This window comes from Dipodomys merriami, unplaced genomic scaffold (genome assembly GCF_024711535.1).
Source record: "Dipodomys merriami isolate MVZ:Mamm:240054 unplaced genomic scaffold, mDipMer1.0.p SCAF_20, whole genome shotgun sequence".
NCBI classification, from domain to species: domain Eukaryota; kingdom Metazoa; phylum Chordata; class Mammalia; order Rodentia; family Heteromyidae; genus Dipodomys; species Dipodomys merriami.
In genome coordinates this window covers 20,567,445-20,589,816 of record NW_027203382.1, presented here as the reverse complement: position 1 = coordinate 20,589,816, position 22,372 = coordinate 20,567,445, and the positions used below count along the sequence as shown (strand labels likewise).

At 33.2% G+C, this 22,372-nt stretch overlaps 1 protein-coding gene across 6 annotated transcripts in view; it reads right to left on the bottom strand.

Annotated features, from left to right (window-relative positions):
* Ssbp2 (single stranded DNA binding protein 2) overlaps positions 1 to 22,372 on the bottom strand; it is a 241,525-nt gene that overhangs the window by 14,977 nt on the left and 204,176 nt on the right. For all 6 annotated transcript variants that reach the window (XM_070031156.1, XM_070031150.1, XM_070031151.1 and 3 more), the window contains 5 exons: positions 18,686 to 18,734; positions 10,123 to 10,158; positions 7,763 to 7,817; positions 4,116 to 4,186; positions 2,261 to 2,339 (listed from right to left, as the gene is read on the bottom strand). In XM_070031156.1, coding sequence (XP_069887257.1) covers positions 2,261 to 2,339; positions 4,116 to 4,186; positions 7,763 to 7,817; positions 10,123 to 10,158; positions 18,686 to 18,734 — 290 coding nt within the window. The remainder of the gene's footprint in view (positions 1 to 2,260; positions 2,340 to 4,115; positions 4,187 to 7,762; positions 7,818 to 10,122; positions 10,159 to 18,685; positions 18,735 to 22,372) is intronic.

Sequence of the window (22,372 nt, the reverse complement as noted above, 5' to 3'; positions counted from 1 at the left end):
AATGCTACCAAAATAAAAATAATTATAATCATACACAACATAATCACAATCTTGACACAATATTAGTTTCACTTTAAACTACTGAATTCTCAATAATTATTTTTTCCTAGCATAAAGATATACCTTTTTAACAGAAAAGCTTTTAATCACCACCACAAATAAAGTTAGGGTTTAATAGATTAATTTGTAAATAAACAGGCTCAACAAACTGTTAGGTATTGAATTTACATAGGCAATTCTTTATATATGTAACTGTACAATGATATTCAGACTAGATAAGTAATGAGCTAGTTGCCAAAAACAGAAGAAAACTTCTGAAAATTCTAGTCTACTGAATAATATGGCAGAGAGTCTTGAAAGACCAAGTGTCATCATTTTGTGACTATTTCTATAAGTTAAAAAATTCAAGGGGAAACAAAGGAGGAGGCAACAACGCTTGATAAGAAATGTACTCATTATCTTGCCCATGTAATTGTCACCCCTCTGTACGGTATTTTCACAATAAAAAATTTATAAGTGATTTATTTTTGTATTAAATCGAACAAACAGGCTCTAAAACAGTGCTGTCCAACAGAACATTATGTGACGGTGGATACATGGTGGCCATTATGTCAGCCATTAGCTTCATGTGCCTGTTGGCACCTGACATGTGACAACTGAAAAACTGAATCTTCAATTTTACTATACTTTAGTCACACAAGGCTCATGCCTACTGTAATTAAAAAACAACATCAGCAAAGGTAGCAAGACAAATTAATATTTTGAAACCTAGGCTAAGTGAGTTATGGATCCTTAAAAGCCCAAAAGTCAATACAAAAAATTATGGGATCATTGGAGTTATGCAGACTTTCAGAATATCTGAGGGAGTGAAATCCTTATATAATCTAAATTGCATATAGGCACAGTTTGTCTAACTTCATAAAAGACTCTTCCCAAAAGGAAACAAAAAGCTATAACTGCATACCCCTTTTGTTAACTTTTTAAATTCGTTTATGGTCATGTCATTTAAATATATAGAAACATAAAATATTTTTTCTTTTGGTTTTACATTCTTTTTCCCTAGTAAGCATGCTAAATGACCTAGTCATTTTTGTACTATTTATCTCTCTCACTATTACAAAACTTTTAATTACCTTTGGCTTCCTTTGTTAAGAAGATACTGTGTATGAAAAAGCTTTTCAAACATTAGTTGCAGACTTGAAATCAGCTTTATTATCAGTGTTGTCTCATAAAGAAATCAGATTTTCTTTTTTTTCTTTTTTTTATTGTGAAAATACTGTACAGAGGGGTACATGGGCAAGATAATGAGTACGTTTCTCATCAAGCATTGTAGCCTCCTCCTTTGTTTCCCCTTCCTATCCTCCTGCCTCCCCCCCCCCCCCCCCCGCCCCCTACCCAATCCCTCCCCCCCATCCCCCTCCACCAAGGTTGTAAAGTTCGTTTTCGACATAACGACTTGTACATCTCATTGTTGCAATGGGTCCACCTGTATCCCTATTTAAACGATTTGTTTTTCCCCTTCCCCTCCACAAATTATACCGACATCAAATACAGTGAAAACAGGGGTTATACCATGGGGGAGGGACATACAAAGCACCAAAGAAATCATCTTATAAATGTGTTAGAAACAATCGCATGAAAGAAAAAAAAAACCATTTGAATACATATCTTAGGGTTCATTTCCCTAACATCAACTTATCTGACCTTTTCTGCTTGACTCAGACATATACTAGATATTGCAAATAAGGGAAACTATGGGACCTACATTTCTTTGGGCCTGGCTTCCTTCACTTACTATAATTTTTTCCGATTTTCTAGAACGTGATTACTAATTTATTTTTTTAAAAGGCTAATGCACATAGAATTCAAAAATAAAATAAAGAAATTCTTGCCAAGAACCAAACTGTCCCCAGACTTCTGGAGACAAAGGAACAAGCGGGAAGACAGCCCTCTGGGCTGGGCTAGGGGGCATGTTACATGCTGTACATGCACTATCGCCTTTCGCCACAGAACACGTAGGGCGTGATAGGTTAAGAGAAGTACTGGAATATGAGCTAGAGCACATTGCCTCGAACTTTTGATCTTCAGATGAGCTTGTTATTATAACCAATATTATAGGTTAAATGATCATTCTAAGATAAAAATGAGTACTCAAAGTAAGTAGCTGGATATGGGAGAGTTCTGCAAACTACAACATCCACTATGTGAAAGAAGAGTTTTGGTCTGCATTTATTATATACATCAAATTTAAAATCCTTACCTAAAGAGCCATTCATGTGATGTGACTCCATTCCTCCTAAGCCACCCATGGGGCCATCTGACCCAGGACCCATTGGAAACTATTTTTAAAATGAAGAAAACAACTGTGATCACACTGCAAACAACTCTAGCTTAAACATTACAAAATCCTGTACAGCTTATTTTCATTTCCAAGTTTAGAGAGTTTTTTGACTTTTTTTTCAGCTTCGCAAATGGTGTGATTTGGCTGTTCCACTGTTTATCGTATCCTCTCTGTGTTGTAGATGTTCAGGCTAATCTTCATTCTTTCCCCAGATATTCCCAACTAGAAAGTACATACATTCCCACACATGCTTTCCTATGATGCTGACAAATCATCTATTATAAAGCAAAGTAGTTTTTAAGAAGCTGTTAAAGGTAATAGCTTACTAAAAAGAATAATTTAACATCATTATGCCAACACTAACATATTTCTTAGCAGACAATCTATCTCTGCTTAAATGGACTTAATAAATAATTTCATCTTACAGGTTAAATACGTTTCGCTCCTTAGAGATAGCTGAAAATAGCTAATTCTTCATGGCAGTACCAACTATGTCAGATCAATGACAGGCATTCTACAGTAGTTCTTCTTAATATTTTTTAAGACATGAGAATTCTTTTTTTTCAAGTAAAATCCTATATCAGAAACCTGGAACAAAATAGTTGTAAATAGATGTGCTTTGATAGAATTGGTGATGATCTTTCTATTCTGTCCTTTCCTTATTTCCAGAGAATATTTTTGAGAAAAACAGGCTTCATTTGAAAAACGAGAGGCTTTAAGGGATCTGAATAAACTGAAATTTAGATCAAAGATAAAATGATAAAATAAAAGTTTGAGGGTTAAAAAAATTACCATCAAACAAGCCTGCCCTTTATCCTACCACCTCTGGGGAAATGAGTGGCCTTATACTATGGTGGGAATAGAGACCATGGACTGATTTGTAGTACATAACTTAAAATATATGTTCCTCATTGACTCTGAACCTATCACTTAGCTTTTATTAAAAACATGGTTTTCACATGAGCTGAGAAACTGGGCTAGTAAGCCAGTAATGTAATAAGTTCTTTGGTTCTGCCCCCTCACTGTTTTTTTGTTTTAAATGACACTAAGATTATAATGTTCAGAGTGTTTAAAATATAGAAAATACGTCATCTGATTATTTTTCAACTTCAGCTACCCTATATACATATGTGTTTATGTAGCAAATACTACATATATACACATTGATATAGTTGTATCAATATTTAGATTATAAATATTTTACAGTTACATTTAATTCTTTTTACAACTATATTCTGTTGTAAATATTTTTGGCCAATGTAAGCTTTATATCATGGGAAAATTATGAACTTATGCAGGAGAATCACAGTCATACTTTATTAAGAAGCCTAATTCACCCTATGCAGCTATCATGGCTCCATTTAAACACTATGTTTTGTAATTTAAATGAAACAAGTATATCTAACTTCATAATTTACTTTCAAGTATATCAGTTATCAGGACTAAAATGATCAAAATGAAAAAAAATTAGTGATGCTAAGAATGAACTCAAGATAAATGATTACACAAGCCTGAAATTTTCAAATAATATTAATCATTAAGTATTTGAGATAAGAGACTAACATTTTATAATCAAATTCAATTGTATATTTATATTATATTGCTATAAAATGTTATACATATTATAGTCCATGTTCTTTTCAACTGGAGGACAGACTTTTTTGTTTTTATATCCAGTACGTTTCTGGGAAATGAAGTGTAGGCAATATTCAGAATATAGAATATACTTAGAATTACAAAGTCTTCAAGTACACTAAAAAAAAATCTTATTTACATTAGGTCTGTTCGGTCCAGGAGGTACTGCATTCATTAAAGTATACATGTTGTCTCCAGAATTGGTTGAATCTGAAACAAAAGGTAACCCTTAAATTAGTAAGCAATCACAAAGTCATAATCAAAGATCAACTGGATATACACAGATATTGATAGCTGTAATATCTGAGAAAGCCATTACTATTTAAAAATATATACTTGTGTTATTTTCTGACCAAAATACCACAATGCAGTCATCATTAGACATATGAGAAAAGATCTGAACACTCCAATAATTCAAGATGAAGAACATTAAAAATCTAAACATTGTATCAAAGTTGTTTCTTTTTTTATAAATAGGGATAGTTTTACTTCTTCAAACAATGGTATGTATATAAATAACAAAAATCTCTTAAAATTTAGATTCAGAAGCTTTTCCCTTTTCAATATTTCCTTAAGAAAATTTAAAATCTAGTTTTTCTAAGCTAGTAATTGGTTAAAGTTGATAAAATTTATCGTGGGAATTGAATAGGACTATAAAATTGTTATAAAAATTATCGTGCTTAATGTAAAAGCCAGATGTTTCTACCTATGTATATTATCAAAGGTTGATAATGCTGAAGAGTATAAAATTATCACTCATGATAATTAGCAAGATGTTTTAATAAATCTTTTTCACTCATTTTATTCTTGATGTATTACAATAAAAATAAATGTGATATTTTGCAGTATTTCAGAATACATGTCATATCTATTAGCTACTTCTAATTAAGTTTTATGATGTTTATGAAGTAAAACAAAGTAAAATGCTAATTACCTTAAAAACTGAGGAAATATTGATCATAAAACATAGTTTTCTATTTTCTTATGACTATAGCTTCTTAAATATAACATAGCACACCATTCTGTTTTGAAGACAGAAATATCTGAAAGTATGTGTTTTGTACCGACTGATTCAAGATAGAAGGTAAAAAATAATTTGCTTTCTTATGGCAGTAACCTTAAAGTGGAAAATGGACAATTAGTTCTATTCTAATCGTGTGATTATTTATTAACAAGTTTATCCTTTTAGTGTGTATTACTTAGAGAGTAGGTTTAATATCATTTATTGGTTGTTTGCCAACAGTGATCTATAAATCTCAGTCTTACTTCTTACTTTGAAGTGAATATACCATAGTATTAAAATGCTCTCTCAGGCTGTTCCCTACTTCTTTATACATAATTCTGTGGCCTCAATACTTTTCACATCCTTATGCATAGCATATTTCTGTTAGACAGGCTTCTTGCTGTCTATAACTAACTTTCCTCATCTCCATTCTTTTAAAACTTCTTCCTTCAAGCATTAATTCCCTAGTTCCCACCTGCTGAAATTCTACTCAATATTCAAGAGTCATTACAAATATTTCCTTGAAATTTCCATATTCATGAATATTCCCCAACTCATGGATTTTACCTGGCACTACAATTAATATTTTGTCTTATTCTTCTCTTTGACTTATTGACTATGGTATAATAAGCTAATTGAGAGAAGAAAAGGAACTATGTCATATTTATCTTGTGTATCTCAAGTGATAAATAACTGCTTAGATTTAGCTAATGGAATAAATCCTATTATACAAAAAATATTTTTCAGAAAATGTTGGATTGCTTTTTAAACATGTTCAACCTTCAAATGGTTTTTCAACTGTATTCAACTTATTTTTGCTGAGAATAAACTAGGCTGTTTATTTTAAGTGTGTGCAAAGGAGATAAAATTATCAGTTTTAAGACTCAGCAAGAATATGTTACCAGAAAAACAATAAAAGGAATAAGGGAAACAAAGGAATTTTCTAGGAAATATGTGCCTTCTTTTGGTTTATATAAAACTTTGCCATAATGTGGATCTTCGGTGTGGATTCCTGAGGGTAGGGATATTGGCTTATGATTAGAGGTGTGATAGTGGTGAAGGGTGGGTGTGCATGAAAGGTGACTATGTAAAAATGAGAGCAGTATATACTGGTGGCACAACTTCTGTGTTACAAGGAAAAGGTGATAAGATGACTTCTCACTGCAATGATTAAGGTTGCTACAAAAAAATTTGGTTTCATAATGAAGGGTTTACTAATAGCATGTTATGTTCATACATTAAGCATTAATATAATATTAAAAAAGAATACAATGTTTGGAAGATGATTCCATTTATATGCTTCTAACTTCAATGAATGCTATTTCATTCCCAATGAAGATACTTTAAAGACAGAGACCACATTATGTGTATTTGCAGAGTAAAGCAAAATTTTGTATCATTTATCAAATGTGTTTTAAATGACTGGAAATTGTTTATATTGGTATGATTCATAATAATGAATTTTAAGCTCTCACATATTTCTAGTCTCCGACAAAACAGTTAAGAACATTTAAGTTTAACAGTGAAACATAATTAAAAGTTATTTCTAATTATAAAAATTTCCTATCTATTTCATTGTCCAGAAGTAATCACTGATCAATTTAGCCTCCTTCTTCTACTTTAAAATTTTTCTATTATATATGTGTTTATGTCTATTAAAATAAAACCACAATCATATTTTATTAAAACTGGAGCATTGTTTTCATTTCACTAAAAATTCTTTGATAATAACTTTAATGACATTTCAATTATATTTTGTGCTATAAAATTAATAATTTCACTAAAATTGGATTAGGAATAAAGGCTATGTCAATTGTTTCACTACTGAGTACAACAAATGAACATCCCTGAACATAAATTCTGGGTTGCAGTTCTAATTCTTTTTAGTACTAGGATCATAGAGTCAAATATTTGAACCTTTTTATGGTTCTTGATGTTACCAGAGCATTTCCTGGGAAAATTTAAGCTTCAATTTAAGCTTTAAGAATAATTTAAGCCCCAATCATTAGAGTGTCCAAATGTACTTGACAGTCTGAATGCAAATCTTCAGAAGAAAGGATAAAGATAGTTGAAATAATTATGTAAAATGGTTATGGATAAACTAAAGTATATTTAAGTTTAGAAGATTAAACAATCTTTTCTCAATGTATAGTAATTTGTTACCTAATTATTTTTTTTTTTGGTCAGTCGTGGGGCTTGAACTCTGGGCCTGGGTGCTGCCCCTCAGCTCTTCAGCTAAAGGCTAGCACTCTACCACTTGAGCCACAGCACCACTTCCCCTAACCATTTTTATAGACATGTAGGATAAATAAACTGTAAGCATATCTATATTCATTTTAGTAAGGTGATAGCACAGGTCTGGCTTGCTATTTTGAACCTCACAGATCAATGGTTTTACAAATTGGTTCATACATGCAGAATTGTTCATTTTTTATTAACAGCAATTAACTATACAAAAAAGTTTCACCATAATATTTAATGTATATAGTAACCTTTTCTAAGTTGTGAGATACTAGCATGTTTCAGTTTTGTTAAATCTTTAAGTTACATAAATTATTGAGCAATTCATATAGATCCAAAGACATGCTGACTAAACCTGTTATTCACACAAAAGGAACTTTCTAAATGCTTAATTGGACCACAGTAAAGAGCTTATTTCTTCCTATTCGCTACTTCTGTAACCATCATGAGATGATGAATACTGCTAACTTTATTTCATAAACCACTTCTGTATTTGTGACTTTGATAATCAAATGACCATGGGACGAGCTTGATGACAGTACCTGCTGGACTAGGCATGATAGGTGTTCCTGGTGGCCCTCCACCTCCTGGAGGACCCTAAACAATTACACAGCATTTCAGTCAAAGCAAAGCAGTTCATTAAACAATGTCAAGAAAAACAGAAAAATGTTAGACTCGTTTCTATAATCTAATTTGAAAGTAACAGGAAACATTTTCTCCATCATTTATTTTGAACAGTATGCAAAACATAATTTAGCTTAACCATGTGGAAATTGTTTTGACAAGTTTCTACAAACAATGAGACTGTAAGACTGATTTATTATTCATGACTTAATCATACCAGGTAAAATGAGGTTAAGGAGAAACCACTTAATAGGGCTTTTATAAATCCATAAAATAGAAATAATTTGTGTGTGCTTGTGTTTACCCTAATTTTCTTTTTTGTGCCACTGGATTATTTTGTTTGTTTTTGCTGGTCCCAGGGCTTGTACTCAGTGCCCAGGTGCTGTATCTGAGCTTATCTGCTCAAGGCTGATACTCTACCACTAGAGCCACAGATCCACTTCCAGCCATTTGGTGATTAATTGGACATAAGAGTTTCATGAACTTTCCTTCCCAGGCTGGCTTCAAACCCTGATCTTCAGGTCTCAGCCTGAGTAGCTAGGATTTATAGGCCATCAAGCCACCAGCACCCAGCTCCTATTTGCTGGCATTTATAGGAAGCCAATATATATTCATTTAGAGCAATTAGAGATTCACATTTAAAAAATACATCAAGGCTGTTTCTTTCTTCTGTTAGGCCCAATTGCAGCACTTCTGATACATGATATTTGTAACTATCATATCAATTAGAAATGAGAGGCAATGTTGACTAATGCGGTGAGTTAATAATGCTATAGCTATATAATCAAGCTACAATAGAAATGGGCAATTCTGAAGTTAATTTAGAAAAACAAAATGAATAATATAGGCAATGAGCTCAGAATTTTTCAGATATTCTATGTATATGATCAAATTAACTTAAGCCACTTAAGAGTGGCTAAATTTTTAATTCATTCCAAGTGAGTAGAGACTATCAATTATTTAAAATTATATACATGCAACTTAATAAACTTAAATTACATTGTAAATTCTATAGCTTCACAAAACTAGATATCCACTTATTAAGTAACCTAAAAAGGTTTACCCAAATTTTCCTACATTTCCTATATTCATACAAAATGTGATGAAAATTAAACTTCTGTAGTTTGTATAGCTTATAGGAAATTGAATGCCATGTTCATAGATCAAAAGGACAATGTGCTTTACTGTGTTAAAAAATAGTATTTCCATTGGGTGGAGTTCAAATGGTCATCTATTTTCTTTCAATACAATTGTTTCTTTTTCTTTTTCTTCTTCTTTTATATCTTGTGCCAGTCCTGGGCTTGAACTCAGGCCTGTGCTCTGTCCTTGAGCTTTTTTGCTCAAGGTTAGCACTCTACCATTTGAGCCATGCCAACTGGCTTTTTGGATAGTTAAATGGAGATAACAGTCTCACAGACTTTTCTATCTGGGCTGGCTTTAAACCATAATACTCAGATCTCAACCTTCTGTGTAGTTAGGATTACAGGCATGAGCCACCAGTGGCCAAATCATGCAACTCTTAACCCCACTTAAAGTTAGCCACAATCTCTGAAAATTTCTTTGGGAAAGATTTCCCTTTTCACCATTTTATTCTTGCTTCTCTGTTATCTATTTCCTTTTAAATATTACAACATTTAAATATTCTTAAGGTATTCTTGAGATATAACAAATATCATAATGGGATAACAGTTAAAAGATCATTTGTGAGTTCAAGAGTTCATATACAATTTGCTAATTTGGCTTCAGGTCTATGTGAGTTACTAGGGAAATCTGGCATGTATAAAAGAAAAAGAAGAAAATAGGTATTCTCAATTTCTAAGAATGATAAAAAAATTAAAGACCGTTCCAAATCACTAGTCATCATTTTCCTGTTTGATCAACTTCGAGACTGGGAGAAAGCTTAATGACTTCATAAAATTTATGTGCGATGAATGAGGTCAGAGAGGGGGTGTACATCATTCTCTTGGAGAAGTACAAATTCAAGCATATTACTGTGTAACTGGGGAAGGCGTTCTTCGTGATTGGATAGAATACTGTTGTGGCTTCCAGAAACATATGCTGAAGTAAAACACAGTACTCAGGGCAATTCTGGCCAGATTGATAACTGTTTCAGTAATGAACATCAACATATGCACTGAGGTTGAGAGATGAAGCAACTCAAGATGTTCACTTCTTGGCCAATACACAGGGGCTTGTCTTAACATCTGGACAACTATTTCGTTGCTCAAATAAAATGTAACATCAATTCTTATGAGCAAACAAACCTAAATGTACTTACTACATAATTCCCAGGAGATGCTGAAGAGTATGGTATCTGGAACATGAATAGGACAAAAACAAACATTTTGATTCATGTGGCAGCATGAGACTACCTAAATGAATCTACTTCCTGTTTTTATCAAAGTATAGTAATACAAAAAGGAATTTATATTTATTTAATTGCTAAAAAATATACACTGAGTAACCACTATAGCCTCTAGAGTTTATAAGAAGGAAAAAACCCCATAGATTTTAGCTAAGATGGATTTAGATAGAATTACAGATAACAAGATAGTATGAGAAAGATATGTATCTATACAGCTAAAAACTCTGGGAAATTAGAAAATGTCAAATTAGTAGCCTAAAGTTATATCATTTTTTTAAAAGAAAAGTTTACAAAAATTCAGAAAACTGAAAAATTTCAATTTAGTAGCCTTTATAGGCATAGCTTCTAAGAACTGTGCAGTTACAAAAACCAGTTTACGGGGCTGGGAAGGTGGCTCAGTGGTAGAGCACTTGCCTTGCATGCATGAGGCCCTGGGTTCAATTCCTCAGCACCACATAAGCAAAAAGAAAAAAGCTGGAAGTGGCACTGTGGCTCAAGTGGTAGAGTGCTAGCCTTGAGCTGAAGAGCTGAGGGACAGCGCCCTGGCCCAGAGTTCAGGCCCCACGACCAGACCCCCCAAAAACCCCCCAAAAAACAAAAAGAACAAAAAACAGTTTACTACATTTACACAGTTTAGGTCAATACTTGATATATAGGCCTCTCCTCTTTCAGTATCTAATTATGGAAATTATTATAATAAACAGGTTCCTAAACTCTTTTCTAGATACTAGAAGATATTAATACCATGTTGTTATTATAATTTAAGAAATGTAAAATTAAAAAAACTTATTTAAAAATTAGTCATTGAGTGTGGATATTAACATACAGAGTTAAATGAATATATTTTCTTTTTTCATACAAGCTCAATTATATGAAGACATTGTACATACTAGAGACATTTTTTGCCCTATTATGGAAGAAAAACCAATAAATTACTGTTTACCTGGAGTCAGATAGCTATAGCCAGAACATAGGATCTTTAGCATAGTAAAAATATTATGATGCCTATACACTAAACTGTCCCTCCACCCAAATAATGCCATGTAATTAAACAAAACAGTACAAGGGAATAATATAACAAGAAAAGGAAGCACAACACAGTTATGATTTTACCTTCAATAATTGCTTGATGCTTTTCTAGAATTGCTTATTATTAATTTATTTGAACAGTCCTTTTTTTCCTTCTCATTGTCTGGTGTCCCTTCTTGCCTTAAACATAGAACGTAAGTTCTTGTGGCCTCTACTTGGCCTGTCTGTGGGTCTAACACTGGAGAGGACGACTGCTAGTTTGTCCTGAGTCACTGGTGATGAGAACTACTTCCCCAAGGAGTCCTGAGCTCCTTTATGACATTTAACATTTACTTAATTTGGTGAAGAATATTACTCATTTTCTTGAGCTTCTATTCTAGTTTATAATCTACAATTCACCCTCTTCCTCACATCATTTCAAATATGCACATCTTCCAAATCACCAAAAATTCTTTTGGCTCCTAGGACCAATCTCATCTGCATATATATATATATATATATATATATATATGTATATCTACTATACATACATACATATTATACTGAGCCCATGCTTTTTTGCTTACAAACATTCTTAAGCAACTTGAAGATACAATCTAATCATCCTTAGATGTTTGATATTCATAGTTCAATGTCTTTCTTTAAATACTACCTTCTTTATCATTCCTGAGTATTAAAAATCCCTTTTACAGAGAACAAGTCCCTTGGTATGATGTCTCTCTTATTCCTCATGATGCTCACAAGGATTATTCACCAGAATCTTTTCCCACCATAATCCCTTCCTGTTTGTTTAACAATTACTTCTCTATAATGTATTAATAAATTGTCTTTTCCCTTCTTCCATGCCATTGTCAGCATTTTTTAATGTAATATCTTAAATTTGTTATCCTAAAGCCTACTTTGTTAATTCCCATCTCCTGGATAACTCCTTAGTCAATTTTATTTTGTTTAGCAAAAATTTCCTGGTGGGAAACACTAAAAAGGTTGACAAGGTTCAAATACAATAAATCATATTCTCTAACATCGACCTACCTTATAGCTAGAAGAATTCTGGCTCGGTCTTTATGGAAGCCCAAACACATACTAGTAATGTGCCATAAACCCAGTAAACTTCAGAGGAAAGAAAAATCCTTGATTTGTAACATACACTAATTTCTGTGTTATAAATATTTCTATATGCCAGATTTTAAGTTTCCGATGGTTCAACAACTAGATGATGAGATTCTTGAATACTCAATCTAACTTTTATGAACTGATTGATATAGCAATTGTATCATTGTGAATGGTACTTCACCATCCTGTCAAGTTCCTGCTTGGCTTTCATTTGAATTTCAACATTGTATTTTGTTTACAGATTTTTAAATCTATGTGTTTATCTCAGGTAGAAAACAATAAACTTTCTGCTTATTTCCATAACTAGTTCATTACAACTATCCCATTTACCCAAGCTGTTGCTTCTTTCATATTTTTATTTTTTTCTTCTGCATGGCACCTTCGAATGGAATTAAATAGAATTATAATTTAAAAATATTTAAAAATTGTGCTGGTAGCTTTAGTGTGGTCTTGTTTGTAAACATTTGGGTAAATGCCCAAAAGTGGGATTGCTGGATCATAGGGGAGATCTATGTGAAGTCTTTTGAGGAACCTCCGTTATTATCTCATCTATTTGTTCAAGTACTTTCCATTTTCTCCCTGCCAAACTCTTCATTTGTGACTTCCATACACAGTTTCTACTTTATAACCTTCAGTGTCCTGATTCAAAGCCCTAGCACTTTATAGAACTTTCCTTCCTAGAATTATCATCACGATCTGACTGCTTAGTGTGAAAGGCACAAAAAATAGTAGTGTAGACAGAAATATTATGTGGGTACAGAAGATGTATTTGAACTAGCCATTTGGAATTTAAAGAGAGTAAGTACCCACCTGAATGGTGGTATGGGTTGGTATAAGGAACAAAGGAAAGAAATAAAGGAGGGAATGGGGAGGAGGGAGAGAGGGAGGGAAGGAGGAGGGAAGGAAGGAAGGAAGGAAGGAAGGAAGGAAGGAAGGAAGGGAGGGAGGGAGGGAGGGAGGAAATGTGAATAGGTATATATATTTGGGAAATGGAATATATAATTTCATAGTGGCTTGAGACTGAGAAGGGTTTCTAGGAGTTTCCTAACAGTCACCTCCTCCCAAATCTACCATAGTGGAGGACAAAGGGTACTGTGATTTTGCTCACAGAACAGAAAGTTTGTGCCATTAAAAGGAGGCGACAATGCTTGATAAGAAATGTACTCATTATCTTGCCCATGTAATTGTAACCCCCTATACGGTATTTTCACAATTAAAAAAATTTAAAAAGTAACTGACTAAAGAAGAGTAAAATAAATTGCTGCTGGTGAAAGACTATGGAGGTTCAACTTCATAAATTTAAATGGTAACCTGAGTGCATGGAAATATACATTAAATGCCCTCTTTTCTGTTAAATGAAGGTATTGTACAAATACTTGGAAATTAACACTTAAAATAAATCACCCCCACCCCACCTCAAGCAAAAATAAAAACCTCACTCTCTGTCTCTCTTGTACACCTGCTTTTCTACCAGCTCAGTCAATGTCATCATCCCAAATACTTGGATTCAAATCTTTGAAATCACCATCACTGTCCCCCTCTTTATCCCTGAATACTCCCTCTAACTCAACTTCATCTTTCATACAAAATGCCCATTAAAATTAAATGCAAGATAAAAATGAAGATAGAGAAGAGCTAGAAAGTCAGAATCCTAGAACTATAAGAATCTATTATTTGACAGCTGAGAAAATTAAAGACAACATATAATGTGTGACTAAGCTAGACTGACTCTGAAATTCAAGAACTGAAATTCAAATATTCTGAATAATCCTGAGCCCTAATACTCATGATTATGGTGCTATGGTAGGGGCCAGAAAAATAAATAAGTTTGTTTTTTAAATGATCAGTAACAGCTAGTATCAACACTGAAGTCTGAAATTATTTTGTAGGTAGTGACATTTAGAAATTCAGGGAACAAGTTAAATCATACATTATCTATGCCAATAGAAAACTGAAAATATTATTTTTAGAGTTATTTTCAAAAGTAAGCATGTATTTGTATACAACAGAACCTTCTGAAGCAATACATATGTCTTTCCTCTAAGCTTAATCACAATAATAGATGCTCATTTTTTTTTCTTAAAGAATTTTCTTCTAGGGGAGGGAAGTGATGGTAAGGGAAAAACAAAGGAAGAGGCAACAATGCTCGATAGGAAATGTACTCATTACCTTACTCATGTAACTGTAATCCCTCTGTACAGTATTTTTATAATAAAAATATATATTTAAAAAGAATTTTCTTCTTCATATTCTTGCCAAGTTAGTGAGCTGATTATTATAATACCACATTGAATAGTTGCTGTTTTGCCTATTTCCTCTTTACTAACAATTCCTTTAACTTTCTTCAGTGAACTGCACTTCTTATTTTTACTATACATAATTTGGATGGGGTTCAGGAATAGGTGTATACCCAACATCAGCATATAAAGTATTTATTCCCCATCCATCATAGTTTCATAAATGAGTATATGACCCCATTTGAGCTAATATTGTTCAGTTAAGAGTTATATTCAATTCCGTTGCTTAACTGCTAAGGAGTAGTATTCTTTCAAGCTCAAATGGGAACTAGGAGCATATTAATCTCGAGCTTCTGTGAGGAAACAAAAAAATAACCACCTGCAAACACAAACACACATAGACCATGTCAATTGTGGGCCTTGAATTTAGGGCCTGTGTGCTGTCCTTGAACCTCTCTGTGCTCAAGGCAAGGGCTCTACCCCTTGAGCCACAGCACCACTTCAGGTTTTTTGAGTGGTTAATTCGAGATAAGAGTCTCACAAGGACTTTTCTGCCTGGGCTGGTTTTGAACCATGATCCTCAGATGTCAGCTTCCTGAGCAGCTAGGATTATAGGCATAAGCAACTTGTGCCTGACTTAATTCTAGATTTTTAGAAGAGAGATTGTCAGAGACTGAGAAGGGGTGAAGGAAGAGGTGAAAGAGGTGGGAGACAAGGTAGAAGAAGAGTATGGGCATGATTAATACCTGATGTATGCAAGTACAGAAGTGTCACAGTGAGTTCCATTATACAGTTAATATGTGCTAATAACTATAATAAAAATAAATATACTGGGCTTTTCAGATCTATGACCTAGTAACATTCTCCACTAGTATGAAGTTAGTTTGGTTGGTTTTCTGCACTTTATAATACAAAGTGTCTTATTTTTAGTAAACAGTCTTGAAAACTCACAATTAGCACATGCTGTATAAACATAACCAGTATGGGACAAATCACCACTGTGTGCCTCCTGAGTTGATGCACCAAAAAAAAAACAAAAAACAACAACACCAAACTATTTCTCTGGTATACTGACAAATATTTATAACCCAAATCTAATAATAAGGAAATATCAGGTAAGAGCAAATTATGGGGTGGTCTAAATAATGCAGTGTGTCTAATATAACTGCACGATTACAAAAGACAAGAGCTGGGATCTGTCCTAGATTAAAAGAGATAAAAAATTATGACAAGTGAATGCAATCAGAGAATTGGAATTTTCTTTTGGTAAAAAGATACTATTGAAGCCGGGCGCTGGTGGCTCACGCCTGTAATCCTAGCTACTCAGGAGGCTGAGATCTGAGGATCGCGGTTCAAAGCCAGCCCGGGCAGGAGAGACCATGAGACTCCTATCTCCAATAAACCACCAGAAAACCGGAAGTGGCGCTGTAGCTCAAGTGGTAGAGCGCTCGCCTTGAGCTGAAGAGCTGAGGGACAGCGCCCAGGCCTGGAGTTCAAGCCCCATGACCGACAAAAAAAAAAAAAAAAGATACTATTGAGAAAACCGGTAAAATCTAAAGAAGATGTGAAGATTAGAAAGTAGCAGTGCATCAATGTTAATTCTCTGCTTGGTGACAATTTTGGATTGTGAAAGATCATAACTTTGCTTTTTAAAAAAGATGTACTGAAATATTTACAGATAAGAAACAAAATAGATCACAACAAAAGGATGCTTGAATACAGAGAGAAAATAATAAAGCAATGTGGTAACACATTCATACTAGAGAATCTTGTATGAATTTTTTCAAATATTCTTCAAGTTTTATGTAAATTCTAGGTTACTACAAAATAATGAAAAAAGTATGTGAAGCATATGTGAAAAGAGTAAAGTAAAAAACAAACTCCTTACTTTAATATGCTGATATGAGTCAAAGACTTACTGTATTAATATAAACTGAAAAATGTTTGTAATATTAAGTATTCACAGGAAGACTAAAGAACTTGGAATTCAAAATAATATAGATGGATTATTACTATAAAACAATCAGTGGTGTTTAGGGAAGAAAAGTCCCTCAATACTTTTTGCTTCTGTTTTATAGAAGCCCTGTGTTTCTATTAGAAAGTCATCATTTTTCTGTAATTTCTTTCTTGTTCTCAAAATAAATCATTTTCAGAGGAATGTTTTTCTTTTGCGTGCTAATGATGATGATGAAGTTCTACTTCTGAAGCAAGAAAATCACTTGCCACTTCCCACTTCTTTTCCTGATTCACATACTGGGGATGCCTACATTTATGCTGGTCATGGGCTCATTTCAGTTTTTATCAATGGGGCCCATGTCAATAAACACAACTCCTACTGTAGTTCTTAGTGTTTCACAAGGTCTAAAATAATGGAGAGCTCCTGATTTTATATAATCCATTTTTCTACCCATAATGCTTAGTTCTATGAAGCCCTGAGGAGAGGAAGCTCTCTAATAGCATCAGAATACAATTGCCTCTGTCCTACCCTTCCATTTGGAAAACATACTCCAATATTTTAGATATAATGAACATCTTCCGCGTCATCTTTCCAAATGATGCCCACCTTCTTAATTGTTTTTGGGGAGGTATAATCTTAGGATGAGTATATAAAGAAGGGTAGTGTGAATTGTCCTCTGATTTTCTGTATGGGCAGTAGTGGGATGATTAGCAAAGGTGGGATATTGGCTGGTTTTTAATCAAATTTCATTGAACATGTAGATAATAAAATTTCTTTCCAGACATTGGTAGTGGGAAGACTATCCAGTTTTCAGTGTTACAAAATTATTTTTGGCCTCCTTAATAACATTTTCATTGGAAAGTTGAAAAGGCTGCAAGCCAGATGCCATTTTAAAGTAAAATCTTGAATAACTTGGTTAAGGCAGATAACATGAAACAAACACAAATCAAAACTTGTTTTAGGCATGTAAAAAAGCCAAAAGAAGTTGAGAAGTTCTATTCATTTGCATTATGACATAATATAACAAGAGTGTTTTAGAAAAAATGGTTAGTCTACTGAAGAACCAATTGAGAGCAAAATCTTTTTTTTTTTAACTTTCAATAACTGCATTTAATTAGTGTATGGTATAGCTACTAAAACTAAAAAGAAATATGTTTACCTTGATTGAAGTAATTTCTTCCCTGAATAGTAATGGATTTAGTATGTTTACTCTTATTTTCTATACTACACGCACATCTCATTTTTAACTTTCTTGAAGTTTAATGTAACCTTAAACTTTTGATCAGTCTCATGTTCATTTAGTGAACATTTGTATACCTTTATGCACATTAGCAAATAACATACCTTTTGGTTAGAGACACAGGCTATATTTTACTGCCATACTGACTCACTTGATTTGGATACATGTGTGCAAAGTACACACCACACAAATGTTCGTAGGTTTTCTCATTACTGAAGATCTCAAGATTCCAAAGTCAAGAAGAAAAAAATATCTCCAGTATCATAAGATTAAAATCATCTTAGTTAAAAAATGAAATGCTCAATTTGCAAGCTGTGCATATATTTATGTGACAGTATTAAGAAGAATGTGTTTGTAAAGTTAAACCTCTGCCAAAAAACAAAACAACAACAACAGAACAACAACAACAAAAAACTAGGAAACTTCTTAGGATTTTAGGAAAAGACATGTGCAATGAGGACAATTTAACTAACAGGCATAGGAAAATGAAGACTTGCTTTCCGACAGGGCAAGGGAGCAAACCTAGGTGTAAAGCATGTAGCAAATCCAATCAGAATAACTTGGTTTGATCATTCTCTAATTGAGGGTTATCACAGATAATCATACATTATAGATATTATAGAAAGTCAGGCTATGTTATGATAAATATGTAATATACTTAAAGCCCAATATTTCTTTTTGATATCTATTAAAAACATAGGATGCATGTTTATATTAACTCCTGAGGTAAAAAATTATATTATTTCAAAACTTATGCATATTTTTCTAAATGGATATATTTAAAACATATTTCTTACTTTTAAAAAGATTAATACAATGGGTAAGGCTTTCAAAAGCAGTTATTTTTGTTACCTTAGTTAAATTTTACAAAATACAAAATATATTATATTATATACTCACTGAATTGGCATTTGTTGGGTTTGGCCAGGGTCTACCGCCACCTGGACCCCTGTAAAACAATATAAATGACATTTTAATCTATGTCTTAAGTGTTTCATAATAAGTTAATACTGATAATTCAGCTATTATTGACAATTCTAATTCAGCAATGGAATTACTATCTTAATAGTTTTTATTCTTTTTTTGAATTTTATTTTATTGTAAAGCTGCTGTACAGAGGGGTTACAGTTACCTGAGTAAGGCAATGAGTACATTACTTGTGGATCAATGTTGTCCCTTCCCTTGTTGTCCCGCTACCTCTTACACTCCTCCTCACCCCACCCCCAAAATTGTAAAGTTCATTTCCAATTACTATCTTAATAGTTTTGATTCTTAAATGAAAAAAAATTATATGTGATACTTTTATTCCCACATCAAACTACTTTTAGACAAGTTTTAAGTTTTAACTATGTTTACTTATTTTTAAAACAAAACACTGTGATCACTTATAACTATATGTATCCATGTGTGTATGTCTGTTTGTATCCTGAATCACTATGCTACTTTTGGAGTCCAAAGCACTAACTATGAAACTAAAACGGAACTGTAATTTATGTCACAATATGAATCCCTTGTATCTCATTCAAAATGAAATTATTTGTAAAGTATCAATATATGTAAAATATAGCTCATATTAAGCTACAAACACAAATACACAAAAAAGTGCTTAAGGATATCTTCTTTTCAAAAACTCATAGTGTCATGTATGTTACTTCATATATAGCTATATACCAAATTATCTTTCAGTGCAACTAATGATTTATCTACTATTAAGTGAGGAAATAAATCATTTTCTTATTTTCATAAATTTAGTTCAAGGCAATTCCTGGAAAATAAGGGAAATCTTTGCAAATATATGTCATATTACATAATTTTAGTGTAGAAGAGAATTTTCGCATTCAACATCTTATGAGAACATAAACCTTATTTTTAAACAAAATTAATGTCTACTTGAATGAAAAGGTCTCCACCACATTTTAGTACTTGATAAATACTTAATGAAGACTATTGCCAACTCCACTGTAACTGGGATTATTCAAAATGATTCTTTTCCTTCTAATTATTATGATAATAAAATAATGATTACTGTGTGTGTTTGTGTGTGTGTGTGTGTGTGCTTGAACAGGGGCTTGAACTCAGGGCTTGTGAGCAGTCTCAGCTTTTTTGCTCAAGCTAGCATTCTACACTAGAGGTAAAGCACCACTACTGGCTTTTTGGTGGTTAACTGGAGGTAAGAATCTTATTCCTATATTCAAATTGAGATCCTCAGATCTCAGCTTCCAGAATATCTAATTATAGTCTTAAGCCCCTGGAAAAGGGCTAAGACAAGTTAAAAGTTTTTAATTGAAAATATTTTTAAAATTTTATTTTCTTATAATGATGCTGTACAGTAGGTTACAGTTACATCAGTAAGTTAATGTGTGGGTTTCTTGTTGGGCATTGTTACCCCCTCCTTTGTTTTCTCTCCCTTACGTCCCTCCCCGCTCCCCTCCCCCAAAGTTGTAAGGTTCATTTCTTAATTCTAGGGACATTAAATTGAATGTACTAATGTTAAAGAGACTAAGTTAGTATATTACTCAGGATCTCTTAGAATATTTAAAACTGCTTTTAGTTTTATTTTGAGATTCCCTAGGGATGTGAGCAGCAGAAAAGGAAATGGATTTTTCCCATAGGAAATGCACACTATTAGGAATGCCCACATACAATTATTTTTCCCAGTGTGACTTGATGAATAAAAGGGAAAATTAAAATTGGTCAAAATCTTATGCGTAGGGAGAAGTTAAAGGACATTTAAATTGTTGCCACTCTAAGAGGATGATGATAATAATGATTCGCAATTAATTACTGACACACTTTTTTACCTAGAGGATTCAATGTCCTACTGACAAAAAAACATGAGAAGTATAGGACGTATGCTGATCAGTAAAATATTTGGGTAGCAAGACATAGCTGCATGATTTGTTTGCTGTTACATAAAACACAGTAAAGAAACAGGGAAGGCCAGGAGCCGGGAGCTCATGCCTGTAATCCCAGCTATTCAGGAGGCTGAGATCTGAGGATCATAGTTCAAAGCTAGCCCAAGCAGCAAAGTTCGAGGCTCTTATCTCCACAACAACCAGAAAACCCGGAGTGGCACTGTGAGCTGAGGGGCAGTGCCCAGGCCCAGAGTTCAACCCTACGACCACTACCACCACCACCAAAACCCCAAAAAACAAAAACAAAAAACAAGAAATGGGGAAATGTTTATTTTAAGATTATATAAAAACTACATCCACATCATGACAAAGATGTGTGGACAATGATAATATGATATATGTTTAATGTTTTCATATTAAAATATGTAAGTAAGTATCCTAAAAATACAATGACTAAATAAGTATAGTATGAATAAGATATACTACATATTGTTACTTTAAAATTTGCTAATGTTAACTTCTCATATTAAATTAAATGCCAAAAAATAAGCAAAAAATAAGCACTTTAAGAATATAGGCTAAATTGTTACATTGATTACAAATAATATACAATATCTTTAATACATTGCATTGAAACTACTTGCCCTGTTCTAGCAAATTATATTTCATATTAAACTTCACTTTTACATTATATGATGATATATTAATAATTAATATGAAAACACTTTAATTTTCATAGTGTTGAATAAATTGGGAGTTGTATAACTAACTCTAATCAACCAAGTAAATAACAATCATCAATCTTTTGAGAACCATCAGCATAATCAAGAAACTACTAAATATAACAGAAATATCATTTTTATTGAAACATTTGACCTAACTATAATTTGAAGTAGAACACAGCACGATTCATTTCCAAACATGTTTTTTTGTGTTTTTTTTTGTTGTTGTTGGTTGTGGGCTTGAACTCTGGGTCTGGTCCCTGAGCTCTTCAGCCCAAGGCTAGCACTCTACCACTTGAACCACAGTGCCACTTCCTCAGTTCCAAACAAAACTAAAAAATAAAATTTAGAAGAAGTTTATGTTTTTTTGAAAACACATCATTACCACAAAGGAGAGAATTCCTCTTGTGTAAATCACACTTATTTTAGGAACTACATTAAGTAAATAATTTTGTAGAACATGATAAACAGCAAGCAAATCTTTCAAGTATTTTCCTCCTCTAATTTCTATAAAATGGGTAGAAAATGCATTAAATTATTGAAATGTAAATACTACATTAAAGTAACCATTTTCTTTGTAGATAGATGATCAGTGTGTGGGGGGGAGGGGGGTTCCTGGGGTTTGTACTCACAGCCTAGGCACTGTCCCTGAATTACTATGCTCAGGGCTAGCACTCTACCACTTGAGCCACAGCTCACTTCTGGCTTTTTTGGGTGGCTAATTGGATATAAGTCTCACAGACTTTGCTGTCCGTGATGAACCTCATTCCTCAGATCTCAGTCTTCTGAGTAGCTAGGATTGCAGGTTTGAATCCCTGGTGCTAGGTTCAAAAAAAAATTTTTTTTTTTGTCGGTTGTGGGGCTTGAACTCTGGCACTGGGCGCTGTCCCTCAGCTCTTCAGCTCAAGGCTAGCGCTCTACACTTCAGCCACAGCACCATTTCTGGTTCAATTATCTTTTTAGCCATAAAGTTAATCAAGTTTTGATACAAATGGTTTATTCTGCAATAA